We start from the raw sequence: 25,600 nt of genomic DNA, 5'->3' as shown, positions 1-25,600 counted from the left end.
CACTGTACTCATGTGAGACCAGAGCCCCTTCCTTCTCCTCAACAGGTCCAGGCTTAACAGTATAACTGAGACTTATGGGTTTACTAATCCATTTGTAAATGCATCCAAGTTACTTCCCAGCATCCAGCCATTGGGACCTTTAGTGTCAGAGCCTTGTCTCTGATATTTGCAAATCAAATACTTCATGAGGAAACTTGATGTCAGACCTGATTAAAAAGGATTTCTTCTCACATCAGCAACAGAAAAGCATGTGGCTTCCCCATTAAAATTGTTCTTTTATTTAAAAAAAAGATTTTTAAAACTATTTTCATTACATGTATATGCACATAAATTCAGTACCTACAGAGGCCAGAGGCATCAAATCCCCTGGAGCTGAAGTTACAGGTCATTTTGAGTCACCTGGCATCAGTGCTGTGAGCTAATATGTAAGAGCAATATGTATGCACTCTTACCTGTTGAGACATCATCTCTCTAGACTCCATCAAAACCATTCCTGAAAAAAGCTATTTTTGAGCTGACCTTGTCAACTCTAACAGGGTCTCCACTTACTCTCTTCAGTTTTGAGGGAGGACTGAAGGTTACAAAGGGAACTAAGTGTTGTTTTTGAAAAATTATAAGAAAGCCACTTTAGCCATACCAAGGATTTGTTTAATATAAACCTTACTGAGCTTCCAAAGGCTCTTACATCATCACGGGCAACTTCTGAGAAATGAGGTCAAGGCAGAGGGAATTCCTAACACTGAAACAGACCTAGCAACTCACATGTTATCCTGCTTATTGCACTAAGTTTAAAAAAAATCATGCTGGTATTTGATAATTAAGAATTTGTTTACACACCCCAACATCGAAGCTATAACATAAAACGGAGTGTTTTAAATTTTAGTTTTATTTTTAAATGTCTATGTACTTGTGTGTGTATGTATGTGTGTGCGTATGTATGTGTGTGTGTGTGCCATTGTGTGTACATGGTCATATGTATGGATAAATACTGTACATGTTCATATGTATGGGTAAATACACATGAGTGCAGGTGTCCAGAAGAGGATGTTAGATTCTATGGAGCTGGAGTTACAGGCAGTTGTGATCCACACAACATAGGTACTGTAAATGCATCCAATGTCCTTTGCAAAAGCAGCAAGCACACCTAACTGTTGAATCATTTCTCCATGCCTGAGAAGTCTTTTTTGTTTGTTTGTGTTTTTTATATTGGGATACACAGCAGTTTCCCCACAGTAGGTGGAGACTGGAGGCAAAGACTAATAATTAGCATCAATTCCCAGAATTGATGATCTTTGCACATCTACAGAAGTAAAAAAAAAGAAAAGGTGCTAATCTGTAAAAAAAGGATCAGAGACCATTTACAATTTCTAATGTTTTTGCCAGGTCCACAGCAAGACAACATTCACTCACCCTGATTCTGTTGGCTAGACACATCAAGGGGAGATCCACCTGACTGCCAAATGCACAGACATTTTCCACCCATTGGCTGACCTGCATGGGCTCCTCCTGATCGGGCCAAATACTCTGTCCACTGAACTTCTCTCTCCTGACAGCCTATTGCCTCTTAAAGAGCAGTGATGTTCCAGGATCTCAGAACATTCTCTCTCCCATAGAAATGTATCCATATCTGAGCTACAACCAGAGGTCTGAGTTTGTTGACTGAGTTTGGGAGAACCTTCCTGATGAGTCTCCCTCACAAATGTTTGTCTCTGCCTTCCTGGTTGGGAGCTGATGAGCACCTACTATGAGTCAGGTCATTGTGGAAATGAAGACTGACTACCATTCAGCACTGTCCTCAGTAGCCAAGTGGTAGATTCAGTCTCAGAGCCTATTGCCAAGGGAGTGAAGAAAAAACATGTATCCATATCTTCTTAGAGATAGATATTTTCTAGCCATAAGGAGAAACAACATAATTTTGTTTGCAGGAAAACAGAGACAGAGATAACCTTTCTAGGTGTATTAAGCCAGCCCCAGAAAGACAAATATGTGCTTTCCTTCATTTGTGTTCCCTTGATTTTATGATACACATTCATGCCTGTATATGTGACAGAGGGAAAACTAACTAGCAGTTCAAAATGGAGTATATATGAAAGACTTTGTGCAGTGGGTTAAGATCAAATAAAAGACTCAGGAGTCACTGTATGATCTCACATGCAGAAACTCTGTCTGTAGGGGCTGGGTATATGAGAGCAAGTTTTTGTGAGGAAAGTTGCCAAGACTCTGCTAATGAAAACATGAAAATCATATTTTTGACACAAAATAGAAACTTAATTCATGTAAAGCTACTGATGGATTAAGAACTCATTCTTCTAAACTATTTAGTACTATCATGTGCCAAACATTGTTCTAGGGCCCAAGATGAAGGAAAAAAACAAAAACAAAAACAAAAAACAAAACAAAAAACCACAAGCAACTATTGCTGTGCATGCAGAAAGGACTGGAAGTAAACTAACAGCAGAAACCAGAAAAATCTGGTGGTGATAAGGCTACTTTATAGAAAGGATTGGGGGGTTGGGGATGCTAGAGTGAGTGGAATCATAATAGAGTGAGACGGATTTATAGAGATGATGTTTAGGTAGAGAACAGTGAGTTGTGAGGGAAAAGAGGGAGGGCCACTCTAAAATATTCTAGAACCTTTCCAAAGCATCCTAAGTTAGCATCAGGATGATACTCCTATGTATAAAGAACCTCAAAAATGCTGATGATTTCTCCAGGAGTAATTCCTAAGGTTCTCCCTGCAGTGAAAAGTAAAACGGATGGTAACTAACCAAAGAAAGGGAAGCGGCTAAAGGCCCTTCATGTACAGGGCACAGCTGCCCCATACGGATCCTTAGCTCAGAACAGATCTGCTGGAAAGCCAATGCTCTGCAGTGACCTCTCTGAAACCCAAACCGTCTATCTCGTGCTAGTCTGTGAAAACACAGTGACATTTAAGGCGCTTCAGCATAATTGAACTCCCACATTGCCATCCGAATTCGTAATGAAGATGATAAAGGGATCAGCCACCCTACACTCGGTCACAAACACTCAGGGTCAGACACGACCTCAGGGTCCAGCTGTTGATGGGAAGTGGCTCTCTGTCAAGGGTCAGCCATGGTGTGACATGTCTGATCCATATCACGCAGCCCTGGGAAGTCGGAGGCACTTCTGGTCCATTAAGAGCTGATCTTGTCAACTCTGATAGTGTCTCTACTTACTCTGACTTATTTTGGGGGCATATGGGGAAGTCAAGAAGAGTGTGCTAAATGGTGTAATCTTTGCTACATATTTGCTTTCCGAGGTCAAGTGCATTTAAGTGGTGTGATTATTCACGTGGACACTTTCACATAAAAATACCCGGGAACTGAGGCTCAGAGCAATGATATTTCCAACATTAGGAAGGAGCTCTGTGCTAATGGTAGCAATTCTTTCTTCAGGGAGCTTTGTGATGGATGCTGTGGGGATCTTAAATCAATTTCCCATGGTGCAAATGTATAAATTCAAGGTCTTCAAACTTTTTCCATAAAGGATTATAATTTGCCTCTATGCAATCTTTTACATTTTTCTCTTCTTAATTTTTTAAAAAAATTCTTTTGTAACTTCTTACACAAACACAATATATCTAGAGCATATTATTCTTTTTACTTGGTTAATGGGTAGAATTTGGACTCCTTGGTTAAGTTTGACCATGCTCCAGCCAAGGAAGGGAAGGACTGTTGTCAACAGTAGGTCCATCAGAGGGGATCCCTGCACTGGACTCCAGTTGAGAGCGGCTGGGAGCAGAGGACCAACAGCAGTTGCTAGAATAGATGATGGTAAGTGTCCAGATTTGAAATAGTGACACTTCACTCGGGCACAAGTTCTAGCAAGATCCTAATGGAGCTCTCTGTAGATTATGACCCAGGGCATGGGAGTGAGCAGGGAAGAAGACTCCTTTGGTGGAGGTCAGAGCTGTGGTAGAAGGGTCTTACTCCATCTTGCCTCTTGTTCTTTTAGCCTTCTCGCTTTGCCCTTAGTTACTTTTATCTTTTCTGTCTGAATCTCTCATTTCAGTCTTTTCAAGCTACCCTAATAAGAACACACACAGCTAAGTATCTCCTAAGAACCAAGACTTGAATCTGTATAGAAATTGGCTTCTAGAATCTGAAATGTTAATATGAAGGCACCAGAAGGTTGTATTTTGGTGAAAGTGTGATGTGCCTTTCCCAAGTCCTTACATGGTGGAAGGGACCAGTGAACTCTCTCAGGCCTGCTATAAGGGATTCCTTCTACTTATAATGATACCATCCTGATGGCCTACTCAGCTTTTTGGGACCCCACCTCTTACTAGAAGGATATAGGGATTTGGTGAATTTGGGGTCATATCAGCATTCAGGCCCTAATATCCTTCAGAATCTTCAGGTAGATTTAACTCTACATATGTTTTCTCACTAAACACACAAACCACACTGTTATATCATGTTGAAGTGTACACTCAGTGCATACACACACACATACACACACAGAGAGACATACATGAACACACAGAAACATACACATAGACACATACACAGACACACACACATAAATACATACATATACACATAGGCACACACACATACATACACACTTGAACACACACAGAGACACACACACACACAGACATACACACATACACATACAGACACAGACACATAGATGCACACATATAGACACAGGCACACACACCTACCCCCCCACACAGAGATATACACACACAGGCACATACATACAGACAGACACATACATATATACAGGTACACACAAGCACACACACAGAATATACACACATATACATACACATACATATACACAGGCATGCACTTAGACACACACATGCACACCCTACAATAAGAACTCTCCTTTCACACTAGGAACACACCTGGCTGAGACATAAATAGCAAATACTTTCTGGTGTCCTTGAATTACAGCATAGCTCAGGACACTGGGGTCCATAGAGAAGTGACAGTAAACCTTATCTGCGATTGTAATCAAGATCCTTGACCTGATATAGCAAGATTTGAACATTAAGTCTACAAAGCAATGAGATAAGTAACTTCACAGGGTGGTAATGTCTCTGACCTGGCTCTTCTAGGACAAGCACAGAGAAGGAGAGCCACATTTGGAAGGTTTAGCTAAGTGGGGAAGAAGTACACATGGCAAAGGGCCAGAGGTCAGAGGTCAGAGTGGGGCTGGGAGTCGCTGCCTGTAGCTTCAAAGTAGTTGAAAGGAGTGGGTACTGAGGGCTAAGCACATCACAAATGTGTTCTCAGCAGATATAAAGTGGTGGGTTGACTTAGGTGCCCAACACTAGAGACTTTCTGATTCTAGTCATGCAAGTCCTGCCCCAAGACAAAGCCTGTCTACTAGTCTATTCTCTTTCTTGCTTTATCTGACCGTCAAACCAGATCCCTAGTGGGGCTGCCCAAGCCAGCACCCAAGTAACAGCCAAGAGCCTAGTCAACCAGCTAAAGGTGAGAGCCTCCATTTCTGTCTGCACAGATACCTAGCAGCTGCCCTCTAGACCAGCACCCAGAGCTGTTCACCTGGCCTCCTGGCTGCAGGCAGGGATGCTGCCATGGCAACCGAAGGCTGCTGCAGAGGTGAGAAGGAGAGGACACAGCCCTACAACAACATCAGCAAGAGATAATGCTGGAACGAGTGAGTGGCAGGGATGTGAGAGGCAGTAAGAAGCTGAGCATGTAGTCAAAAGCTACATTTTGGGGTTGAATGATATGGAAAACATATTCTCTATATCATGCTTTACATCCACCACACAAAATTGTGAATACTGGGTCCTGGGAGACAGGAGGGAGATGGGAGATGGGACCAGAAGTATGTATGTGTTGTCCAGAGGTTATGTGCTTTGGGTTTCTGCAGCATGTTGTCCAAAAGATTCCCACCCAAAGGGTCATATATCAAGAGTCACCTATATTAAGTGGGGAGTATGTGTAGAGGGCACAAGTAATACCTATGTAATACCCATGTCCAGGGCATATGTACTACCCATGTATAGGCACATGTAATACAAGTGTACAGGACATAAATGCAATAGCTGTGAAAAGGATATGTCATGTGTGTGCTGGGTTATGATGTTTGTGTTGTATGGTAACTTCAGCGTTTATATTGAGTAGAGGTGTATTTGGCATTTGTAGCATGTAATGTGTGTATGGTATGTGTGATGTATGTTTTGTGATGTAAATTGTGAGCTTAGTAATGTAAATTGTGGTATGTGTAGTGTACATGGGATATATGGTATATTTGGTATTTGTGGTATGTATAGTGTATATGGTATATATGTTATGTTTGGTATTTGTGGTATGTGCATGTGTTGTGTGGTGTGTGCATGTGTTATTTGGTGTGTGTGGTGTGTGTTTAGTGGTGTGTCTTGTATGTGTATTGTGGTGTGTCTGGTGTGTATAGTGTATGTGTGTGATATGTGGCATATATAGCCTACACGTGTGTATAGTATATAATATGTTAGGAGTGTGTGTGGTATGTATATGTGTAATATATAGATATATTATTATATATGTGGTATGTGTGTGTAGGTGTAATGTATATGATTTTATATACATTGCATGAGGTGTATGTGGATGGGGTATGTATATGTGTGTATAGTATATGATATGTTGGGAGTATGCATGGTGTATATATCTGTAATGTATTATATATACATATATGTATGTATGTATGTATATATACACACACACATATATATATATATAACATGTAGTATGTGTGTAAAGTATGTATATATGCATAATATATATATAATGTATATATGTGTTATGTGTGTGTTGTATGTAGTGTGTAGTGTGTTCATATTTGATACACATGTGTGACATGTTCTCTAGGTCTGGCTAGGTCAGGCTTTTCTCTTCTCTCTCCACGCTCAGGGTTTGTGGAATCCAGGAAGGTTGGGTAAGAGATTGTGGAGTAGGTACTACGATACCCAATGATCACATGGAGTGCCCTAATAACCAGAAACGCTATTTCTTAGAGGTGGCCCTTGAGCAGTGTTTTAATTTCTGATCATTTTTTTATCTTTTGGAAGCCATGGAGAGAATCTCTGTAGTAGACAGTAACCACACTGATTTGGCCCTGATTCTGTGAGTAGAAAGAACCATCCTTAAGACCTATGTTTAATGATGTGTGACCATTCAAACTTCAAAGCTTGGTAAGTATAAAGACACCTCACAGTGTATAGAACAGTCTCATGTGCTACACAGTTGAACTGGATGACCATAGACATCACATCATTCATTTTATTACCCTACACTACGCTTTTTTTTTAAGCTTTCATTTGTGTGAGAACTTCTGTAGTTAACTCTTTTGCTTCTGCCACCATTTCGTGTATGGCTTCTGCTGGCTTGGTCTGCATGCAGTAATATCCTGCCCCCGTTCATTAGTCCGGAGCCCCTGAGCAGGCCCTGCCATCTCTCATCTCCCATCTCGGCCTAGTGCAGATGATCAGTTAATTGGGGTTTGCTGTGGATCTGCCATGTCTCTCTAGGCTGTCTCCCAATGCGGGGTAGTGTAGGAAGCATGAGATCCCACTCTAAAAGAAACAAGACCTGGCAGTCAGTTCTGGAAACACATCCCTTAGAACATACACAGCATCACAATGTGACATTGTGGGTCATGTCATGACTCAGCAGAAGGCAGCATTTGCTATTGTGTCTTGTCTTCACTCCTTAATGTAGTAACAACAGTAGATACCTCTGTAGCTGTGAGGCCCCAGTGTAACTCACTGTGTAGGGATGGGGCCTGTTTAGCAGAACAGACCTGGTGGTCCTGCAGCCTCTCCTTAGAACTGACTACAGTGTCTGCAGATGACATAGCCACACAGCCATCTCCTACACTGATGCCCAAAGGCATGTCTTTATGGACCTTTCTGATGCTTTCCTGAAAAATAAAGAGTTTGTCAAGCAATAGGCATTGGCTGGAAGCTTCTGGAAGCTATAGTGTTGTTGTCAGATCTACTGATTAACTACGAATAGTTAGTATGTGGATGGTAGAAAGGGACGCCATACCACCCACACATTTAAACTTATTTCCTCAAGAGTCAAATTGACCATATAACAAAGACTTATGACGATGTGGCTGGGCTGATTCAGAAATCACACCTGGAATCTCATCTGTCACTGGAAGATGACAGATGATGTTCTGACCTTGGATCAAACTTGGGAACATTTCTGATTGACAGTGGAAAACCAAAGGAAGGTTTGAGTGTCCATCAATCTTTTTTTCCAAGAAACAAGCCAGACATTGGCTCCTTGCTTCCCCCTAACAGAAGCTCCAAAATATTGCTTTCCTCTGTTCTTCCATGGAACAGGCTCACAGTTAGCTTCCAATGACTACCACCTAGGTTTTCTGTTCTCTACTAGCCAGTTGACTGCATCCAGTCATGAAGTAGACATGTGTGTCTCTATGTTTACACATGTAGATATGCAAACTGGTGAACATGCATGGATATATGTATGAGTGGTAAAACAGATCATAAAAATGATCTAGAAGATTCTATTAACATGGCCCTAGGTCAAAGGACAGTATGAGTAACTTTGTCTGTTTCAAAATGCTTATGTGTATCTTCAAAGTTTTCCACATTTAATAAGGAATAATTCATCATGGTAGGACAATCAGCGATGTTATCAACCATTAAGTAACCAGAACCTCTCCACTTGTCCACAGTCACACTCTTGGGGTTTCTGACTTCAGCATTCTTCTCTCTCCCACACTTGAATTCATGGGTCTTGGGAAGATACTTAGTGTCTCCCCATTGACTTGGGTCCAGTGCATCAGAACCATGGGATTGTACAATTCCATGACCCCTTGAGTCCCTCAGCATTGTTAGCCTAATATTTTCCATTTACATTTCTGTATTAAGAACCTTGACTGTCTGAGTATCAAGCAATGACCTCAAAACCTGCCCAAGTGCTATGAGCATTTTTATAGGCCACGAGGTTGTAGGAAGCCCACATTAAAGAACTTCACCAAGTGTGGGGAAAGGCCCAGTTCTAAGTGTCTGGGTCACAAGGGTGAATTTCTGGGTGGCAGGCTCTAACCGGTGCCACCTACCTGCCTCATCTGCCGTGATGGTGATCTCGTTGCTGGGCTCACTCTTGCCAATCCGGTTCTTGGCGTACATGCGGATGCTGTAGGTGGAGGAAGGGTGGATATCAATGATGGTGGCCGAGTTCAGCTGAGGGGAAACATCTTTGGTTCTTTGAGCAGAATCCCAGGAGTCTTTTGGGTTTTGTTTTTCAAAAAAGAAGAGATAGAGATGTGAGTTTTTTTCCTCTGCCTTTGAAAGTTCACAATAGGAATAAAATAAAAATAATAAAACTAAAAACAAAGAAAAGAAAAGAAAGGGAGAAAGAAAAAAATACCCCCAAAGTAAAATCTCAGTACAATGTTTCCAGCTTCTTGTCTGAGCTGTTCATCAGAGGGGACATGGGGTCACACATTTATTTCCCATGCCAGTGGGTAGAGGACTAAGGTGAGGTACAGGAGGAGCCTTGAACAAACACAGAATGAATGTCTGGTGAAGAGTAGAATGGGAGACACAGAGGAGGAAGCTGGTTCTGTAGAAGCCTCAGATACACACACACAAGAGCTTATTCTACAGTGCATGGTGACAAGCTACATATACTTCAGACACTGCTCCCCTGCAGGCCCCTAATTCTAAAAGACACAAAATCACAACAAAACTCTTAGCCACATCTGACCTTTTATTCCTAAATCAAGTGTGATAAAACTAAGATCATTATACACAAGCCTATTCAACCTTAGTGTGAATCTGACAAAGTGAACACCTTGATCAACATTAATTCTTAAAACTCATTTTATCCCACTTCTTTTGTAAAAGGAATTCTTTTTCAACCTCAGGTACTTTGAATGCTAGCACCTGCCTATTGTGAAGAGATATCATGGAATATGTGGCAGTTCGAGCAAAAGGATTTTTAGGACTTTGGTCAAAGATGATGAGGTCATCCAAGTTTCAGAAGGGTTGGACAGTTGACTGAGGTTGGGTAGTCATTAGCAAGTGTTGGTTGTAGGAAAAAAGACACTCTGAGACCATGAGTGGAGAGAATGTGTACCCATCCCCCACTCCTGGGTGCTCTCGTAATGTCCAACATGCTTGAGGGGCACAAGTCACATTTGCTATCCAATGTGCATTACCAGTGCTCACCCAGTGCCTGGCAGGAGGAAGAACACAGTAAACACGTGATAAATAGCTGATTGTGCACAGGGAAAGCTCACAGACACCAGCATCCTGGGGATGCCAACACTTTTGCCACACCAGTGATGAGCATAAGGGGGCTGCCTTGCCCTGAGGTAAATCAAGACTTGGAGAAACAGAAATGCTTGGCTTCAGACTGCTTGTAGGGCTCTTGCTTCTTGGGGAATCACACATAGCATAAATGGATCATCATTATCAATGTGTAAAGATTGTCATTATCAAAGTGCAGAGTACAGGCATCTTCTGAGTTGGGAGGAGTGAGTTAGGATACTATGATGGGGAGAGAATGTGGCTAAACATAGAATTATGAGATTTGATATCCTTTTTGCAAGACACAAAAGTATGGGAGGAAGCAGACACCAGAAGGCTCTATTAAGATAAGATGAAAGTTTCTGGAAGTGCAAGGACCAATGGAAACGACCATTTCCACTGTAGCCACCATGTATATGGTCTGTGGAAGAGATTGAGAGCTTGGGGAGGCAAATGAATGCCTTGTCCTCCTCCTCCTCCTCCTCCTCCTCCTCCTCCTCCTCCTCCTCCTCCTCTTCCTCTTCTTCTTCTTCCAAACTCCCAAACCACATGAGACACCAAGGCAAGGAGTGAATGATTGTACAAAATGTTGAGGACTCAACAGCTACTAGCTATAGGTTCCTTTGACCCAGCCTAAGTCCCTGTAGGTGTCTATTTGCCTAACAACCTTCCAGTATGACTCAAAAGCTACTTATCCTATTCAGAATTCACTTTTAAACTATAGAAAACAGCATCTCTCCAGACACTGAGCCAGGAGAAGTTTAAGATGTTTTCATAGAAATTCTATTGCTTGCTCTTGTAGCTGTCTCCAAATATTGCCCACTTAGGTTTGTATCCCCAAACAGATTTGTAGCCACACTTTGCAGTCTGTGTAGTCTAAGGATGTTGATCTGGACTATGCTACAATCTTCCTAGTTATATTTGAATTTTTAACTTGCAATTTCACTCTTCCTTCAGGGCACTGGGCTAGGTACCTCATAAACATAGGCCCTTGTTCCAGTGATTCCTGAGTCTGTGGGAATATGGAACCCCAAGGTCTGATGGCTTCTGCATTTTCAAGCTTGTTGGTCTCAGTCTGTGTTACTGTGCCCATGGACTCTTGTGGTAAAATACTTCATTATCTGGGCCATTCCAATAGAGTTCAAAGCAACTGTCTCATTTGATTAAATGCTCAGGACACCCTGACAAACCAAGGATTTGATTTTCAGTGTGAAGGTCTAGGGACAATAGTAAAATGGTGGCCGTGGCTTAAAGAGATATGGCTGAAGGTCAAAGATCAGAATGAACATGGGTGCTTGAAACTCCTAGAGATTGAAGAATTGTAAAAGGCTTTAAAATAAGGAGACAGATGAAAGGAAGACTAGGTTGAAGGCACTGGAAAAAAGCCCCTGGGATGATAGTCCTGTTGAAGCTGCAGGAGGAGGAGGCCTGGGAACAGCAACTATCTTGGCAAAAGCAATTAACTAAGGACTGACCCAGAGCTGATGCCAACCTAGGCTTGTGTCTAGGTACTGACCAAGGTGCTGAAGTTCCCCATCATCTGGGAGGTTAGAGAGGAAAGGGGTCAGGGGAACAGGCCTAGGAGAATAAAGGGTTTCAGCATCCAAGAAGAGAGATTGGATCAGATGTAATCACCACAGTCCAGTGAGTGGGTAAGGGCCACCTGAGCAGATGTTGGGGGACTGTTACAGAGAACAGAATGTCCACATAGAGATATAGTTTCCCCAAGAACCAAAAGAAAGTGAGTTCCTGGGAGTTCCTGGCAAGAAAGAAGATACATAGAGTGGGGAGATACCTACCCTCCTATGCTTACTTCCTACCAGTTGATATTATGGTTTTATTCTGGGTGTTTCCAGAATGGGTGGTCACAGAGGCAGACATGGATATGGACTCTTTAATATCATTATTATTTTGGTAAAAAGCAAACCAAGGACACTCATCTGTTTTCAAGTCATAGAAGGAGGGTCATTTAGCTAAGAGGTGATGGATGGGTTGAGGAATCCCTGCATGGGTGAGTGAACCACAGATCTCCTCAGTTCATGTTTCCTGGATTGGATTAATCCATCTTTGACTGATGCACTGAGAAGAAGGCACTTGGCTAAGAACGTGAAGGGCTTTTCCTACATGGGTGGGATGTAACTTTTGTAGAAAATTTGTGGAACATAGATGAAAGTTCATTTGCAAGACAATAGCACTGCTCCCAGTGATGGAGCCATGGTTCTGTGAACATTAGGAGTCTAGCATATGTACCAGGAATCCTGAAGTAGAGAGGGACACTGAAGAGCTGGCCAGAGACATGTCACAAGAGGACTCCAAGGGGGCAGATGCTTAGTGAAGAGGAGATATTAACTAGTTGGAGCCCAGCGAGAATTGCAGGATTATAGATAGAGAAGAGGGATGGCTGGTCAGGGAAGACTTCTTGGAAGGGGTGTAACTTAAAGGTTGGGTGTTCTGTGAATTTAGCTTAGATTATATCAATGAGAGTCACACACTCAGAAGTTACTGAGGAAGGATATAACTCATGAACATGCTGACACGACATGTGGATTACAGAACTGAGTGTACTCTCTCCCTACAAAAAGAAGAGCTTCTCCCTTTCTCCCTCCAGGGCTTTCTACTCGAAGGCTGAAATATGTGTAACAAGGAATGTTTCTTCTAAATTCTATGGACACTAGAAAGCACACAAAATGTATTCTATGCACACTAGACAATGTACCAAGCGTTGGGGTCCCTGAAGAAAGAAGAAAAGCAGAGCCCAACTCTGAGAGACTTCCAAGATACTTGAGGAGGGATGTGCAGTGATATTTCTTAGATGGTGATGTTCTCGTCAAGACAGGCTTTTTGGGGACCTGCATTTTGTAACTATTCCCACCCATGTTTAAGCAACACAAAAGGCAGCTCTGGTCAGCAGTGGGCCATGTGTCAGACAATGAGTGAACTATTTTAAGTGCACTTTTGTCTTAGAGACTTATTCAATATCAACTTAACACCCATTGCCCATCAGGTATCAGAACAAAGGGCAGTGTGAAAATAGACCTAGTAGGCAGAGGGAGCCCAACCAGCTTCCAGCTAGTGGAGTGATGGACATGAATGGATATGTCAGTTAATACACACAGAGATGCACACTTGATGATATGCTACGGGGACAGCCATGATAAGGGAGCACTGAGGAGGAAGAGCAGCCCTATGGTCCAGGGGAGTTATGTCTTCCTGCCAGAGGCACACCTGGTTTTTGCTATGGTTTTCTCTTTAACAGATTAGGTCAGCAGAAGGAAGACACAGATAGAGGAATAGCATGGTGAGGCTCAGGCCAGCTTGAGCTGGATTCTAATGCTCCCTGTTGTTGGTTTGGGTGTACATCAACAGTTGGCGGCAGTGGGGGTGGGGGAGTAGAGGGTAGGGGTAGGGGGATGGGGTGGGGGACCCTCCCTGAAGGTTGCAGAAACCTGATCTGTTCCTCAGTGGCAGACTTAGGAACACAGGCAGCTGCTGATCGGCTTGTGGGAAGGCGGGGCTCCTCCTGCTACCTGGATCCTGGTGAGTGACTCCATGCCTGCCTGCAACTCTGTGGGCTCTCATCACTACCACCTGTTTCCAGGCAAGTTGCTGTCTTGATTCACTGTTTCAGGAAATACTCCAATCTGCAACTGCAAGAGCAACAAGCTGGACCACCCCCTTATTCTTAGGTGTGTCCCAAACCAGCTACCCCAGACCTGATCCTTAACCACTGATCCACACCTGCCACCTGCCGTGAGTCTCCAAAGTCTGCTTTTCCTAATTCCCCATTCTGGATAATCCTGATTCTATCTTGGTGCACTGCTAGTGAGACATCTTGCCCTCTGCAACTGCATTTTCCTAGCTGTTGTGAGCTTGATTTGTTGCTACAGCTCAGCTCAAAAGAGACCAAATCAGTCTTGACAGGGCAAACTGAAGCAACTCATGGGCTTCGGAAAAAAAGCACCGTTTTGCCTCTGAAAATCGTATTAACCCTTCCCATATAGATGGTTCCCTGCTTCATATCTTCTATAAGATAGTAAGATTCTGACTAGAGGCCACAGAGATGTTTTCCTCTCAGTCCAGGGAGACTGTAAGATCCCGAGGGGGCTGTAGTGGCCCTGAAAAAGTACAAGAGAGGATGCCTATCATGGATGGTACAGGTATCTGGGTCAACTTTACATGTGTACTGTGGACTGACTGAGTGCTCTGTGACCCGGCCCTAGTGCATTTCCAGGGCCCTGTTGTAGAGCCACTGTCACGTGCAGGGGGATTAGACTTCCTTATCTGCATATGCTTACTGTATGCCACATCTAGCAGACACTGGCATTGCTGGAGTCTGAGGCTCAGGATGGGAGACCCAGGCTTGGACTCTTAGGCTGTCACCTATCTGAGGGGAAAAGGTAAGGAGGCTTTGGCTGGGAAAGAGTGTAGCAGAAGCCTATCTCTGTTGGCACCCACGGGCATGCCTACAGTGGTAGGGATTCCTAGGAAGACCAGTGGGGATCAAGACTGAGGTCCAGTCAGGTCATTAGGAAAGGGTAAACCTGGGCACAGAAAGAAGCCTGGACACATTCATGCAAGGGATGGACCAGATGAAAATAACATTCTGAGATTAGAGACTGTGTGGAGGAGGAGCTGTGAACACATAATGAAGACACAAAGAAGACAGGCGAGTGATCGAGGAGGAGGTCAACCAGAGGGGGAGTGAAAAGCTTACCTGATTTATTTTTGCATTCAATGTCATAGCCTGTGATGGGGCTGTTGCCATCGAACCCCATGGTCCACCTGAGTGTGATTGTGCGAGCTTTGACATCTTTGATCTCAATTTCGGGAGGATCTGGGGGTTCTGTGTCATCAACAGAAAAACCAGGGTTAGTTCAAATCAAGCCTGGGAATAAACTCTAGTGGAAGACCTGGTTACTGCGTGCATGCTTCTGTGGGCATTAGGCATCAGCAGGTGCTGCCTTGTTGGAAGCAATTGTTGGTATTTTTTTTTCTGATTAGATAGAAGGCATTGCCCCACTTCTCTGAGAGATTCTATTTGTAGCCTGTGTGGCACCAAGACAGACCTGCAGGACATAAATGCCACTACTCTGACTCACAGCACATTCATCCCCAGATGCTGGACTTCCATTTCTTTTTTCTTTTATTAGATATTTTCCTTGTTTAAATTTCAAATGTTATCCCCTTTTCTTGTTTCTCCTCCCAAAACTCCCTATCCCCTCCCCCTCCCCCTGCTCACTAACCCACACACTCCTGCTTCCCTGTCCTGGCATTCCCCTATATTGGGGCATCGAGCCTTCACAGGACCAAGGGCCTCTCCTCTCCTTGTCTAATAAGGCCATCATCTGCTACATATGCGGCTGGAACCATGGGTCCCTCCCTCTTTGGTTGGTGGTTTAGTCCCTGGGAGCTCTGGGGTCACTGGTTGGTTCATATTGTTGTTCCTCCTATGGGCGTGCAAACTCCTTCAGCTCCTTGGGTCCTTTCTCTAGCTCCTCCATTGTGGATCCTGTGCTCAGTCCAATGATTGGATGAGAGTGTCCCCTTCTGTATTTGTCAGGCTCTGGCAGAGCCACTTAGGAGGCAGCTATATCAGGCTCCTGTCACCAGGCACTTGCTGGTATCTACAGTAGTATCTGTGTTTGATAACTGAATATGTGATGGATCCCCAGGTGGAGCAGTATCTGGATGGATTTTCCTTCAGTCTTCCATTTCATTTTCTTAGTATACAAGCTCCCAAGGAGTGGAAAGTACTGGCTAAGTTGGTCTACATTCAGCCTGAGGTCTGGCCTCTCACCTGCCCTGGTCCCCACAAGGGCTATGCTCCCAATGTTTCAGGGCTTTGCTCTGACATGATCACAGCCTCTGATAAAGTCCAGATTTATGCCAATTTCCAGCACAGCCAAGATTTCCTGAGAGGTCAAACTGTTCCCATCTTCCTGGGGCTCCCATGCTGCCTGACCTATTAGGCATACCTTGTCTCTAAATGACCACATACTTCCTTCTGTCATGCCTGCCTTACCTTGCACTGTGAGTTGAATTATTCCACGGTCCTCCCCATACGAATTGATAGCATGGCAGGAGAAGAAGCCAGAATCTTCTCTCACAGTTGGCAAAATCTGCAACCAAAGCAGAAAGGTGCTCACTTTAGTTACTAGCTCGAGCTAGAGATCAGCAGGCATAGCTTCTGATGGGAAAACAGCCTTTCACCCTTCCTTCCAACCACAGCACTCAGTCATTACTACTTACAAACATGGACACATACACAACACAGACAGAGACAGACATAAATATTTCACTGCTACCACATACACACTCACATACATGGACACACAGACACACAGACACATACATACTCACACACAAACACATACAGAGACACAGGGAACACTTCATGGACATAAGCACACACACACACATAGTCCCAATCACACATAACACACATGAAGACACTCTTACACATTGTTTTCCATTCACTCATGGATACACACAGAGATACACATTCACAGAATCACTCAGAGATGAGTACTTAGACACAAACTGTAGCACATGTACATATCCATTCTCATATGTGTATACACAAGTTCACACACTAATGCCCATACTCAGAGACTCGGCCTCATGTAGTCACTTGCACACAAACACATTGACAGAAATGTAATCACCCACAGACCAACATATGCTGATACACACTGGAACACAAATTCACACATATGTCCACTCCCTCTGAGGGCAAACTACTTTCGTGCAAATTTGTAAGCATGTTAATGGAGCTGTGCATCTCACTGGAGTGAAAGTGTAACTCACATGAGCTGCTGTGGGTGGGCCCATATCTACTCCCTATACTTCCCTGTTTTTCTGAATGGTGTGATTTTAAAGAACCTCACATAAGGATCATCTATCAATGCATCATTCCTCTGAACTTACCTCTCTCTTCACACAGATGCAGTGCTATGGTTTTTTTTTTTGTTTTTTTTTGTTTTTTTTTTTTTTTTTTTTGCGCATACCATTTCTTGTCAGAATTTCCTAAACAGTCAGTGCAGCACACTGTGTTTGCTATTATGAGCACTGCAGAGTGGGTTCAAGTGTGTGGGGGAATGTATTATGTGCAAAGTCTATGGTGTCCACAGAAATGATTACATCATCCTCACATCTGCTGTCAATGGAAATTAAGGCACGGATGTCCAGCCAGCGTCCTTGGGACCTCACTAGTATTCTATGCCATAGGGTCCAGAATTGCATGCTGTAGACAGAGCCCACTGTGTGCTCCACGCACGGAGCATCAGGCTTCCCCCATGGCTGTACTAGCCCTCCATATTACAAAAGCGTGGCTTAGACAATAACCCACAGTTCTGGAGAAAGAACAGACATGTTTCCTCCGGGTGCTTGTGATTCTAGATTAATGACAGTATATTCTCTATGTTGGATTTCTCCAAATAAGCAAAATATTTTTTTAAAAAATCTTATTTAATTCCCAGTTATACGTATATTTGTGGGGGCATGTGTACATGTGTGCATGAGTCCATGGAGACCAAAAGAAGGCACTGGATCCCCTAGGGCTGGAGTGACAGATGGTTTTGATCTATGGATGCTAGGACTTGAATCCCAGTTGTCTGGAGAAGCAGTATGTACTCTTAACTGCTGAGCTATCTCCCTAGTTCTCAAAAATATTGTTATTATTGTATTCTTTTAAAGATTTATTTTATTTATTATATGTAAGTACACTGTAGCTGTCTTCAGACACACCAGAAGAAGGCGTCAGATCTCATTAAGGATGGTTGTGAGCCACCATGTGGTTGCTGGGATTTGAATTCAGGACCTTTGGAAGGGCAGTCAGTGATCTTAACCACTGAGCCATCTTTCTAGCCTAATGGTATTCTTTTTGTCTCAAAACTCTTGCTGTTGTTTTGTTTTGGTTTGTTTTTTTGATTGTTGAACATACTGTCATCCCTCTTAGGACAACTGTCATGAGAGACTTCTCTTTCAGTGCTTAATTATTCCTCTGTGGAAGGCGGCTGTAAAGAACTACTTCTGAAGGTCATTCAGTGACCTTGCCCATGTAGATGGGCAGAGAGAGGAAGTGTCACCAGGAAATCCCAGCAGGATACTCACAAGTCATCACTGCCATGTGCACAGCCCTGTGGGAGACCTGACTGACTATCTCAGGACACCCTGCCCCATTCTTCCACAGCTGAATGGCATTTTTACCTGCAGAGTAGAAATCACTTCCTCTCCCACTTCCTTGGTAGACACCAGGTAACGAGCCATTTCAGGGTTAATGATCCTGTCCTCTTTCTCCCAGCGGACAATGATGGGCTTCTCCCCATGCGCTGTGCAGCTCATCTCCTTCCTTTGGCCCTGAGTGGCCAGGGTGGTGTTGGGGTAAGAGGTTATCATGGCAGGAACTAAAAACCAAAGAAGAGAGATCTTGCTCAGTAAAAATGTGCTCATGACTCTCCCACCATCACATTCAGCTAAAAGAGACACTTCTTGGGAAAAAAATTGTTCATGAAACTGTTGAAGAGGAAGCAGGAGGAACAACAAAAAGACACTGGTGGAGAAACAGAGCTTGCAGACCAAGGCCCAGGGCAGAAAGTGCCTTGCAGGTTCATATTCAAGGGGCTGCAGTTTCATTCCAAGCCTGTTGGGAGTGGATGTGATCCAGAGGGTGTGGCCTATGTCACCAGAGCACACAGGCAAATGATAGTTCTTCAGCCAGGTGGTAGGGGTAGGGAGGAGAGGCGCCTGGACACGTAGTGAGGGCAGGGACTGGGGGACAGATTGATATAATTTACATCAGTCCTGGCAATTAATTACTTCTCTCACGCTTCTTCATGGCTCATACCTCTGATCAACTTTACAAATCTCTATCAAATCTTTCCCCAGAGACCTCAAATCTTTCTCCTTCCATGGCTTACAACAGAGGCTCACCTTCAAATTACTGAAAAAAAGGAAGCAACCTTTATTCATGAAACCTTGCATTTCTGTTCTTTTACTAAAACTTAATCTGTAGGTTTCTGTCCTTAGTAATGGGTGACATAACTCAACTCTTAACTGTGCAAACAATCTGGCATTCTGACAGCCTATATTAAAATGTATCTTCCTAAATTCACTCCAAAGTTACAAGAAAATTAGAGGGGAACATGGGTCAAAACCAAAATGGACCCTGGAAAGCTATAAGGTACATATTGACACTTCAGTTATCTGGGGGGTTGTCATGGTACTGGTGATTATCTGAGAGGCAGATAATCCTTACCCAGAGTCAGACATTCTTGCCCGGGTGCCTCAAAGCCTTAGACCAAATGAGAAACAAAAAGTCAAATAAGACCTTCAAATGGCAAAGTGTACAAACAGCCCTGACTTGTGCTACAAGCAGAGAAAAGACACCTCCCCTGACAACCTGTACCTCTTCCAGCCCGACTAGATTTGCAGGAGCCTCGTGCTGAACAGTTAACATGGAATGACCCTCCTTTGGTAGCAGGCTTAAGAATTCAGCGAAAAGCAAACAGGAGCACACATTGGAAGGATGTGACCTTCCTCCTGCTCCGCTGACATTCTGTCAGACAAAAGGGGTCATGAAATCTCATACTACAAGTACAAAGCAACCTGTGTGAATGAGAGTCAGCATTCCAATGATTCAAGATAACAGAAAGATTAGATGCAGATTCTGAAATATCTAGACCATACATACATACATACATACATACATACATACATGTTTTAAAACATGGGAAATAGATGCAATGCTTCCAAAGGGACCAGTATCTTTGAAATCTAGCAAAACCAAATCCACGATTTATCTGCATGTTCTCTCTCCCCATCTCTTCATTCCCAAGGAGAAAGACCCCACCCCTTTCGTCTAAGGTCAAACTTTGAAGTTGTGTTCTTTCAAGATTCATAAGGCTTTGGACTTTCATCATTCAGCTTTGGTGCTTCTCAGATATCATTAGTGAAGACAAAGGTCTGCTGAGGTACAGCCTGTTCTTAGGTGAAGTACTTTACATCTGCAAAGAATGTTCCCACACAGGTTCATAGCCTGAGGTTTCCATGGGACATGGACTTGTGGAGAGGTTGCTTCTACTCAACAGGTACTCAATGTTCACACATATTGTGTATATATAATACTAATTACACATACAGACATACATATATTATATATAACATATAAGTACATGTATAATATGCAACCTGAAAAAAATTTTATGGAGTCAAATATCCTCTACCAGATCGATTTTTAACTAGTGTTTACATTATTCTAGAAAGAATCCTTCTGCCTAACTCCAGTTACCTCTCTGTTTATCCCAAGGTCTAGCAAATCATTGACTTACATTCCACTTTTTAAATTAATTTAGCTTTTATATATTTGTGTCCTATCTCTTCTGTGTGTGTCTGTGTGTATGAGAGAGAGAGAGAGAGAGAGAGAGAGAGAGAGAGAGAGAGAGAGAGAGAGAGAAATAACTTGTGAGAGTTGAATTCTCTCTTTCTATCATTCGGGTCATCGGGATTGAACTGGGGTCATCATGCTTAGCTGCAAATACCCTTATCCACTGAGCCACTGATTCACTTACTAGCACCAAATTCCAATCTGCAGTGTCTTTTCTGGATACTTCTTTAAGTGGGACCATGGTATTTGTTCTCATTCTAGCCTTCCAGGTTCTTTAAACATAATGGATTCAAGAGTACTTCTCTTTGCATTTTGGGATTTTGTTCTTTTTTTGCCTAGCATGACTCTCTTACGTAGATCATCTGTATTTTATGGTCTTAAGTGTCTCAAAGCCATGGGCAAAATTTCCCACTATATAATATCTGTATAAATGAGGTGGTCAAAGTAAAAAAAATGGAGGTTTTCTGTAAGGAATTGTCCAAGGTTTGTTTCCAGTGTCAGTAGAGTTCAATAGAGTTCAGTAGAGTTCAGGTATGAGTATGCATTCTCCCCGACCCACCTCTCCCTCTCCCTCTCTCCCTCCCCACTCTCTCTGTGTCTGTCTGTCTGTCTGTCTGTCTTTCTATCTTGGCACATGTGTGGAGGACAGAGATAACTGGCAAGGGTTAGCTTTCTTCTTCGCTCATATGGATCCCGGGAATCAAATTCAGGTCACTGGGCTTGGCTTATTGCTTATTGCACCTTGACATGCTGAGCCATCTTGTAGACCTCTGCATTTTCCTTTCTTAGGCTATAACAAGCTTTAATGCACACTATATGGGGGAAGTGTCTCGACAAACCATGCAGAATGGGATTTTGACTCACCGATACTCCTCTGCTAGAGATACTCCTTGCTTTCAGTCATATTTCTCTTTTGGGTGAGTCTCATTATTAAGAAGGGTTTTTATTTCTGGCAATGAAGCCAGCATTTAGTCAGAAACACTCAGCTAGCCTATGTTTTCCCTTCCTGCTTAGAATGGTCAAAAGGAAGCATTTGTTTTAATGAACCATCACCGTGGTTTCTTCACAGTGGGGATGTCTGAAGGCATTGCGACCTTTTCACTTGTCACACTCCTGGGCACCGAGAGATGACAGCATGTCAGTGCAGCCACTCTCTCTGCCATGATTCCTGAAGCATCACAAATGGATAGGGTCATTTAACAGAGCTGGGTACCAAGGAGAGGCTGTGAGAAAACTGCTAGCCTCAGAGAAAATCCAGACCCAGGGCAGCTCTGGCCAGGCTGTGTGCTGCATGCTTTCCTCTAAGATTACTCACTAAGGCAGGTGCTGTTTTCCATTAGGAGAACCTGGTTCATAAGCTTTGCTCATTAGCCACAGTGCTACCCCATGGCTCCTTTAGCTCTTAGAGAGTCTGCCGTTGTGTTAGGAGCATCTTCTGACCTACTTTCTTGCAGCTTAAAGATTCAGCCATGCCAGGTTGCTGCAGCCCCTGGCCGAGGAGTGTAATCAGGCATCTCTCTGTCTGACTACAGCACAGTGACAGGGATGTGATCTTATTTTGACACTGGAAATAGCAAGAGTGTTTGTACCATTGAAATGGGTAAATGCTAGAACCTGGCTTTTCTTCACGCCCTCTTGTTAGCAATTAATTATTAAGACACTTATGAAAATAGAATTTGAGTCAGTACTTCTCACTCTAATAATTTTAAAATGATTCTACTCTCCAGTTAAGAGACTAGACCAACCTCAGGACGGACAGGCTTCACATTTTGGCTAACCCAACTCATTCCTTCAACCTCACACAGAAGAAAAGAGAAAGGTGGAGAGGAGTGGCTGCCACTGTTTCTAATTCAAATGTGAACCAGGGTGGGACCTTCCTCAGAATCATCAGATCACCTCAGAAACAGGGGTGACCAGTTACCACAGATCATCTGGGATCTCTCATGTCTGAAAATGCAAGTCTTCTCTTCTGAGAAGTCACGGTTCCTCCATTCATTTGGAAAAGAAATGGCAGAGAGGGTGTTGGACTAACAAGGAGGGAACACCAAGGCAGTGGTCACAGGGAGTTTCTGGAGATGTTCTGAGTCATATGCACATTTAAAAATATTTCAAATTTTACCAACATGGATGCTTTGCCTACATGTATGCTTCTATACCATGTGCATGCCAGGTGCGTATAGGCCAGAAGAGGGCACTGAACTGGAGTCATAGACTACTTGAATTGCCTTGTGGGACCTTGGAAATGAACCTGGGCTCTGTGGAAGAGCAGCCAGAGCTCTCAACCACCGAGTGCTCTCGCCAGCATGAACACATTTTTGAAACTACTTATTCAACCTTATTTTTTTTTATATCCTCAAACTCAACATGACAAAACTTCAAAGAGATAGAATGTCAGAAACCTACAGCTCCATTGCTGGATTCATGGTCATACGCAGATTTTATAGTTTTGTTGTTGTCTTTGTTGTTTTTTGCTTTTGTTTTTGTTTTTTGCTATTATCCTAGCAGAAAACCAACATTTTTCAAATATATAATCATCACTATGCTATTTCAGTTCTTCTTAAGTGAAAGTGTGAATCGGTAAGTGTCTCAATTGTGAGACGCAAAGATAAAAGTTGCCTTTAGGGACCCTGCTGCTTCAAGAGGACAATGGAGGAAGCCTTGTTGTGTCCCAAGTAGTCAAGCCTCTGGCTCCCACAAGATGAAAGATGCATCCAGGGATTGACTATTTCAGGACCCTTTTTGTACATGTCACATCAAACAAAGACGTAACCAAGAGCCTGGCTCCAAAAGCATGGTGAACTGGGTGGTGCATATGTGCTTGACTGACTGACTCCATGGGCCTCTATTTCCTGGTTGACGTCAGGAAAGTAGAAGGGACCAAATGTTCTCAGTGGGTGTATTGGTGACTCGTTCCACCAGTAACCAAAATACCAGGCAGAAAGAAACTACAGGAAGACGGCCCATCATGGGAGGGGTTGCAGACAGCCCATCATAGTGGGAACAGCAGACAGTCCATCATAGTGGGGATGGGCAGATAGCCCATTATAGTGGAGGGGTACAGACAGCCCAACATAGTGGAGAGGGGTAGATAGTTGATCATAATGGTAAGGGATAGACAGCCCATCATAGAGGACAGACAGCCTGTCATAGTGGGGAAGGGCAGATTGCCCATCATGGGGGGGGGGCAGACAGCTCATCATAGTGGGGAAAGGCAAACAGTCCATCATAGTGGGGGGCAGATAGCTCATCATAGTGGGGAAGGGCAGATAGCAGATCATAATGGGGGCAGATAGCCCATCATGGTGGGGAGGGGCAGACAGCCCATTGTAGTGGAGGGTGCAGACAGCCTGTCATAGAGGGGAGGGGCAGATAGCCTGTCATAGGGGAAAAGCAATGACAGCAACTTTGTGTCAGATGGCTGTGTTCATGGTAGTAGATAAAGCGGAGTAGATAAAGTAGTAGACATGGCTGGAATCTTCACAAGTTTGCTCCTAGTGATCTACTTCTGCCAGATTCCGCACCATAAAGGCTAGCTCATGGGGGTCTGGGGAGCTGGTTGAACAGGTAAAAGTGCTTGTTGCCAGGCCTAGCAACCTGAGAAAATCCTGGACAATGCAAGTCAACCCCATGATAGTCAAGGCTTTCTCCAGCTTAGATCCTCTGTCCCTTCTTGCTGTCTCCTCTCCTATTTTCCCATCCCTTTTCCTCACATTCCCAGTTTCTTCTTCTCATGAATGTTTTCCAAGGAATTTCTGTGTGCATGGTTGGTCACAAGTTCTCCACAGGAGCTAGTGCTGATACCTGCCTTGTGCTCTGAACTTCCATCTGTGTGAATGTGGCTACTGTAGGGACCTTAGACCAATGAGTCTAAGTGTTTCTTAGAGTCCCTAAAGCATTTCTCCTCAGGGGCCAGTTTGCTCTGCTGAGCACAGCATCCTCTGGTTCTATTTTACTCTATATGCTATAATTTTCTTCTTCATTTAAAAATAGAAATAATACTTTAACAAAAGTCTAGAAAACACTTTCTATCAATGGATACTTTGGGCCTGGTGATTTCTGATTGACAGAACAGTACAGTTTTACAAGCCTGCAGAAAGAAGTGTGTGAGGAAAATAGATGCAGGTTCTTTGACTGCTTTCCCTCAGCTGCTCCCCAGCCAACACACCCCTTCTTGTTTGGGGCTTCATCCTCTCTGCTCCAGTCCTGTGTCCTCATCTGTGAGAACAGAGACTCATAGCTCCCTAGGCTCTGATAACAATTAATGAGATTATGTTGGAAGGACCCAGTGTGGGGTGTCTGAAGAATGGTCTTGCAGAATCCCAGGTTGCGATTATCACCTGCTGCAGGGTCATAAATGCCTCCTGCCCAAATACTTATTGTTCATAAAACTTTTAGGGAGCAAGACTGCCTACAGGGCAGCACTAATCCCTATACAGAAAACGATTCCTCCTGCCAGGAATTAATAAATTCTTAGCCGCACTGAAATATCTTCTCAGCTGGGTTATTATACTTACATAATGAAGTTACTTTGATTATAACCATTAATCAAGTCCATGTTTCCAAGCTAAAGTGTGTTATATTTGATACTAGGCTTTAACAAGAAGGACAGTATCCTGGCAGTGGGGCCAGGCTGGCTGACATGATTAAACCTGTCAGGGCAACGACACAGAATGCTTAGGCTTCATATCAGATTCACTCTGAAGTTGCTTCTTGCCTGTTATTGGAAGAAATTTGATTTATTTTGTACGACAAGCATGAATATTAACCAAGATATATTAAAATGGTATTTTTCTTCCATTCACAAGGAGATGGAGCAAGCCACTTCTTCTTGATACTTTTTTTTTCTCCTTCTCCCATCTGGTTATGAACATAAGTACTCTGTTTTTGCCTAATAGAAAAACTCATTAATAATTAGAGGGAAAAAAGATTAGTAAATAGACTCG

The 25,600-nt window shown here is 43.3% G+C and overlaps 1 protein-coding gene across 1 annotated transcript in view; it reads right to left on the bottom strand.

Moving 5' to 3' along the window:
- Dscam (DS cell adhesion molecule) overlaps window positions 1-25,600 on the bottom strand; it is a 690,093-nt gene that overhangs the window by 111,662 nt on the left and 552,831 nt on the right. Inside the window, exons 14-17 of the mRNA XM_052159081.1 lie at window positions 18,482-18,678; window positions 16,296-16,392; window positions 14,988-15,116; window positions 9,079-9,246 (exon numbers count right to left, since the gene is read on the bottom strand). Of these exons, the coding sequence (XP_052015041.1) occupies window positions 9,079-9,246; window positions 14,988-15,116; window positions 16,296-16,392; window positions 18,482-18,678 (591 nt within the window). The remainder of the gene's footprint in view (window positions 1-9,078; window positions 9,247-14,987; window positions 15,117-16,295; window positions 16,393-18,481; window positions 18,679-25,600) is intronic.

The sequence above is a fragment of the Apodemus sylvaticus genome, chromosome 15, assembly GCF_947179515.1.
Source record: "Apodemus sylvaticus chromosome 15, mApoSyl1.1, whole genome shotgun sequence".
In the NCBI taxonomy this organism is placed as follows: domain Eukaryota; kingdom Metazoa; phylum Chordata; class Mammalia; order Rodentia; family Muridae; genus Apodemus; species Apodemus sylvaticus.
The sequence above is the reverse complement of the archived record's forward strand: the minus strand, read 5'-3'. Positions and strand labels throughout refer to the sequence as shown.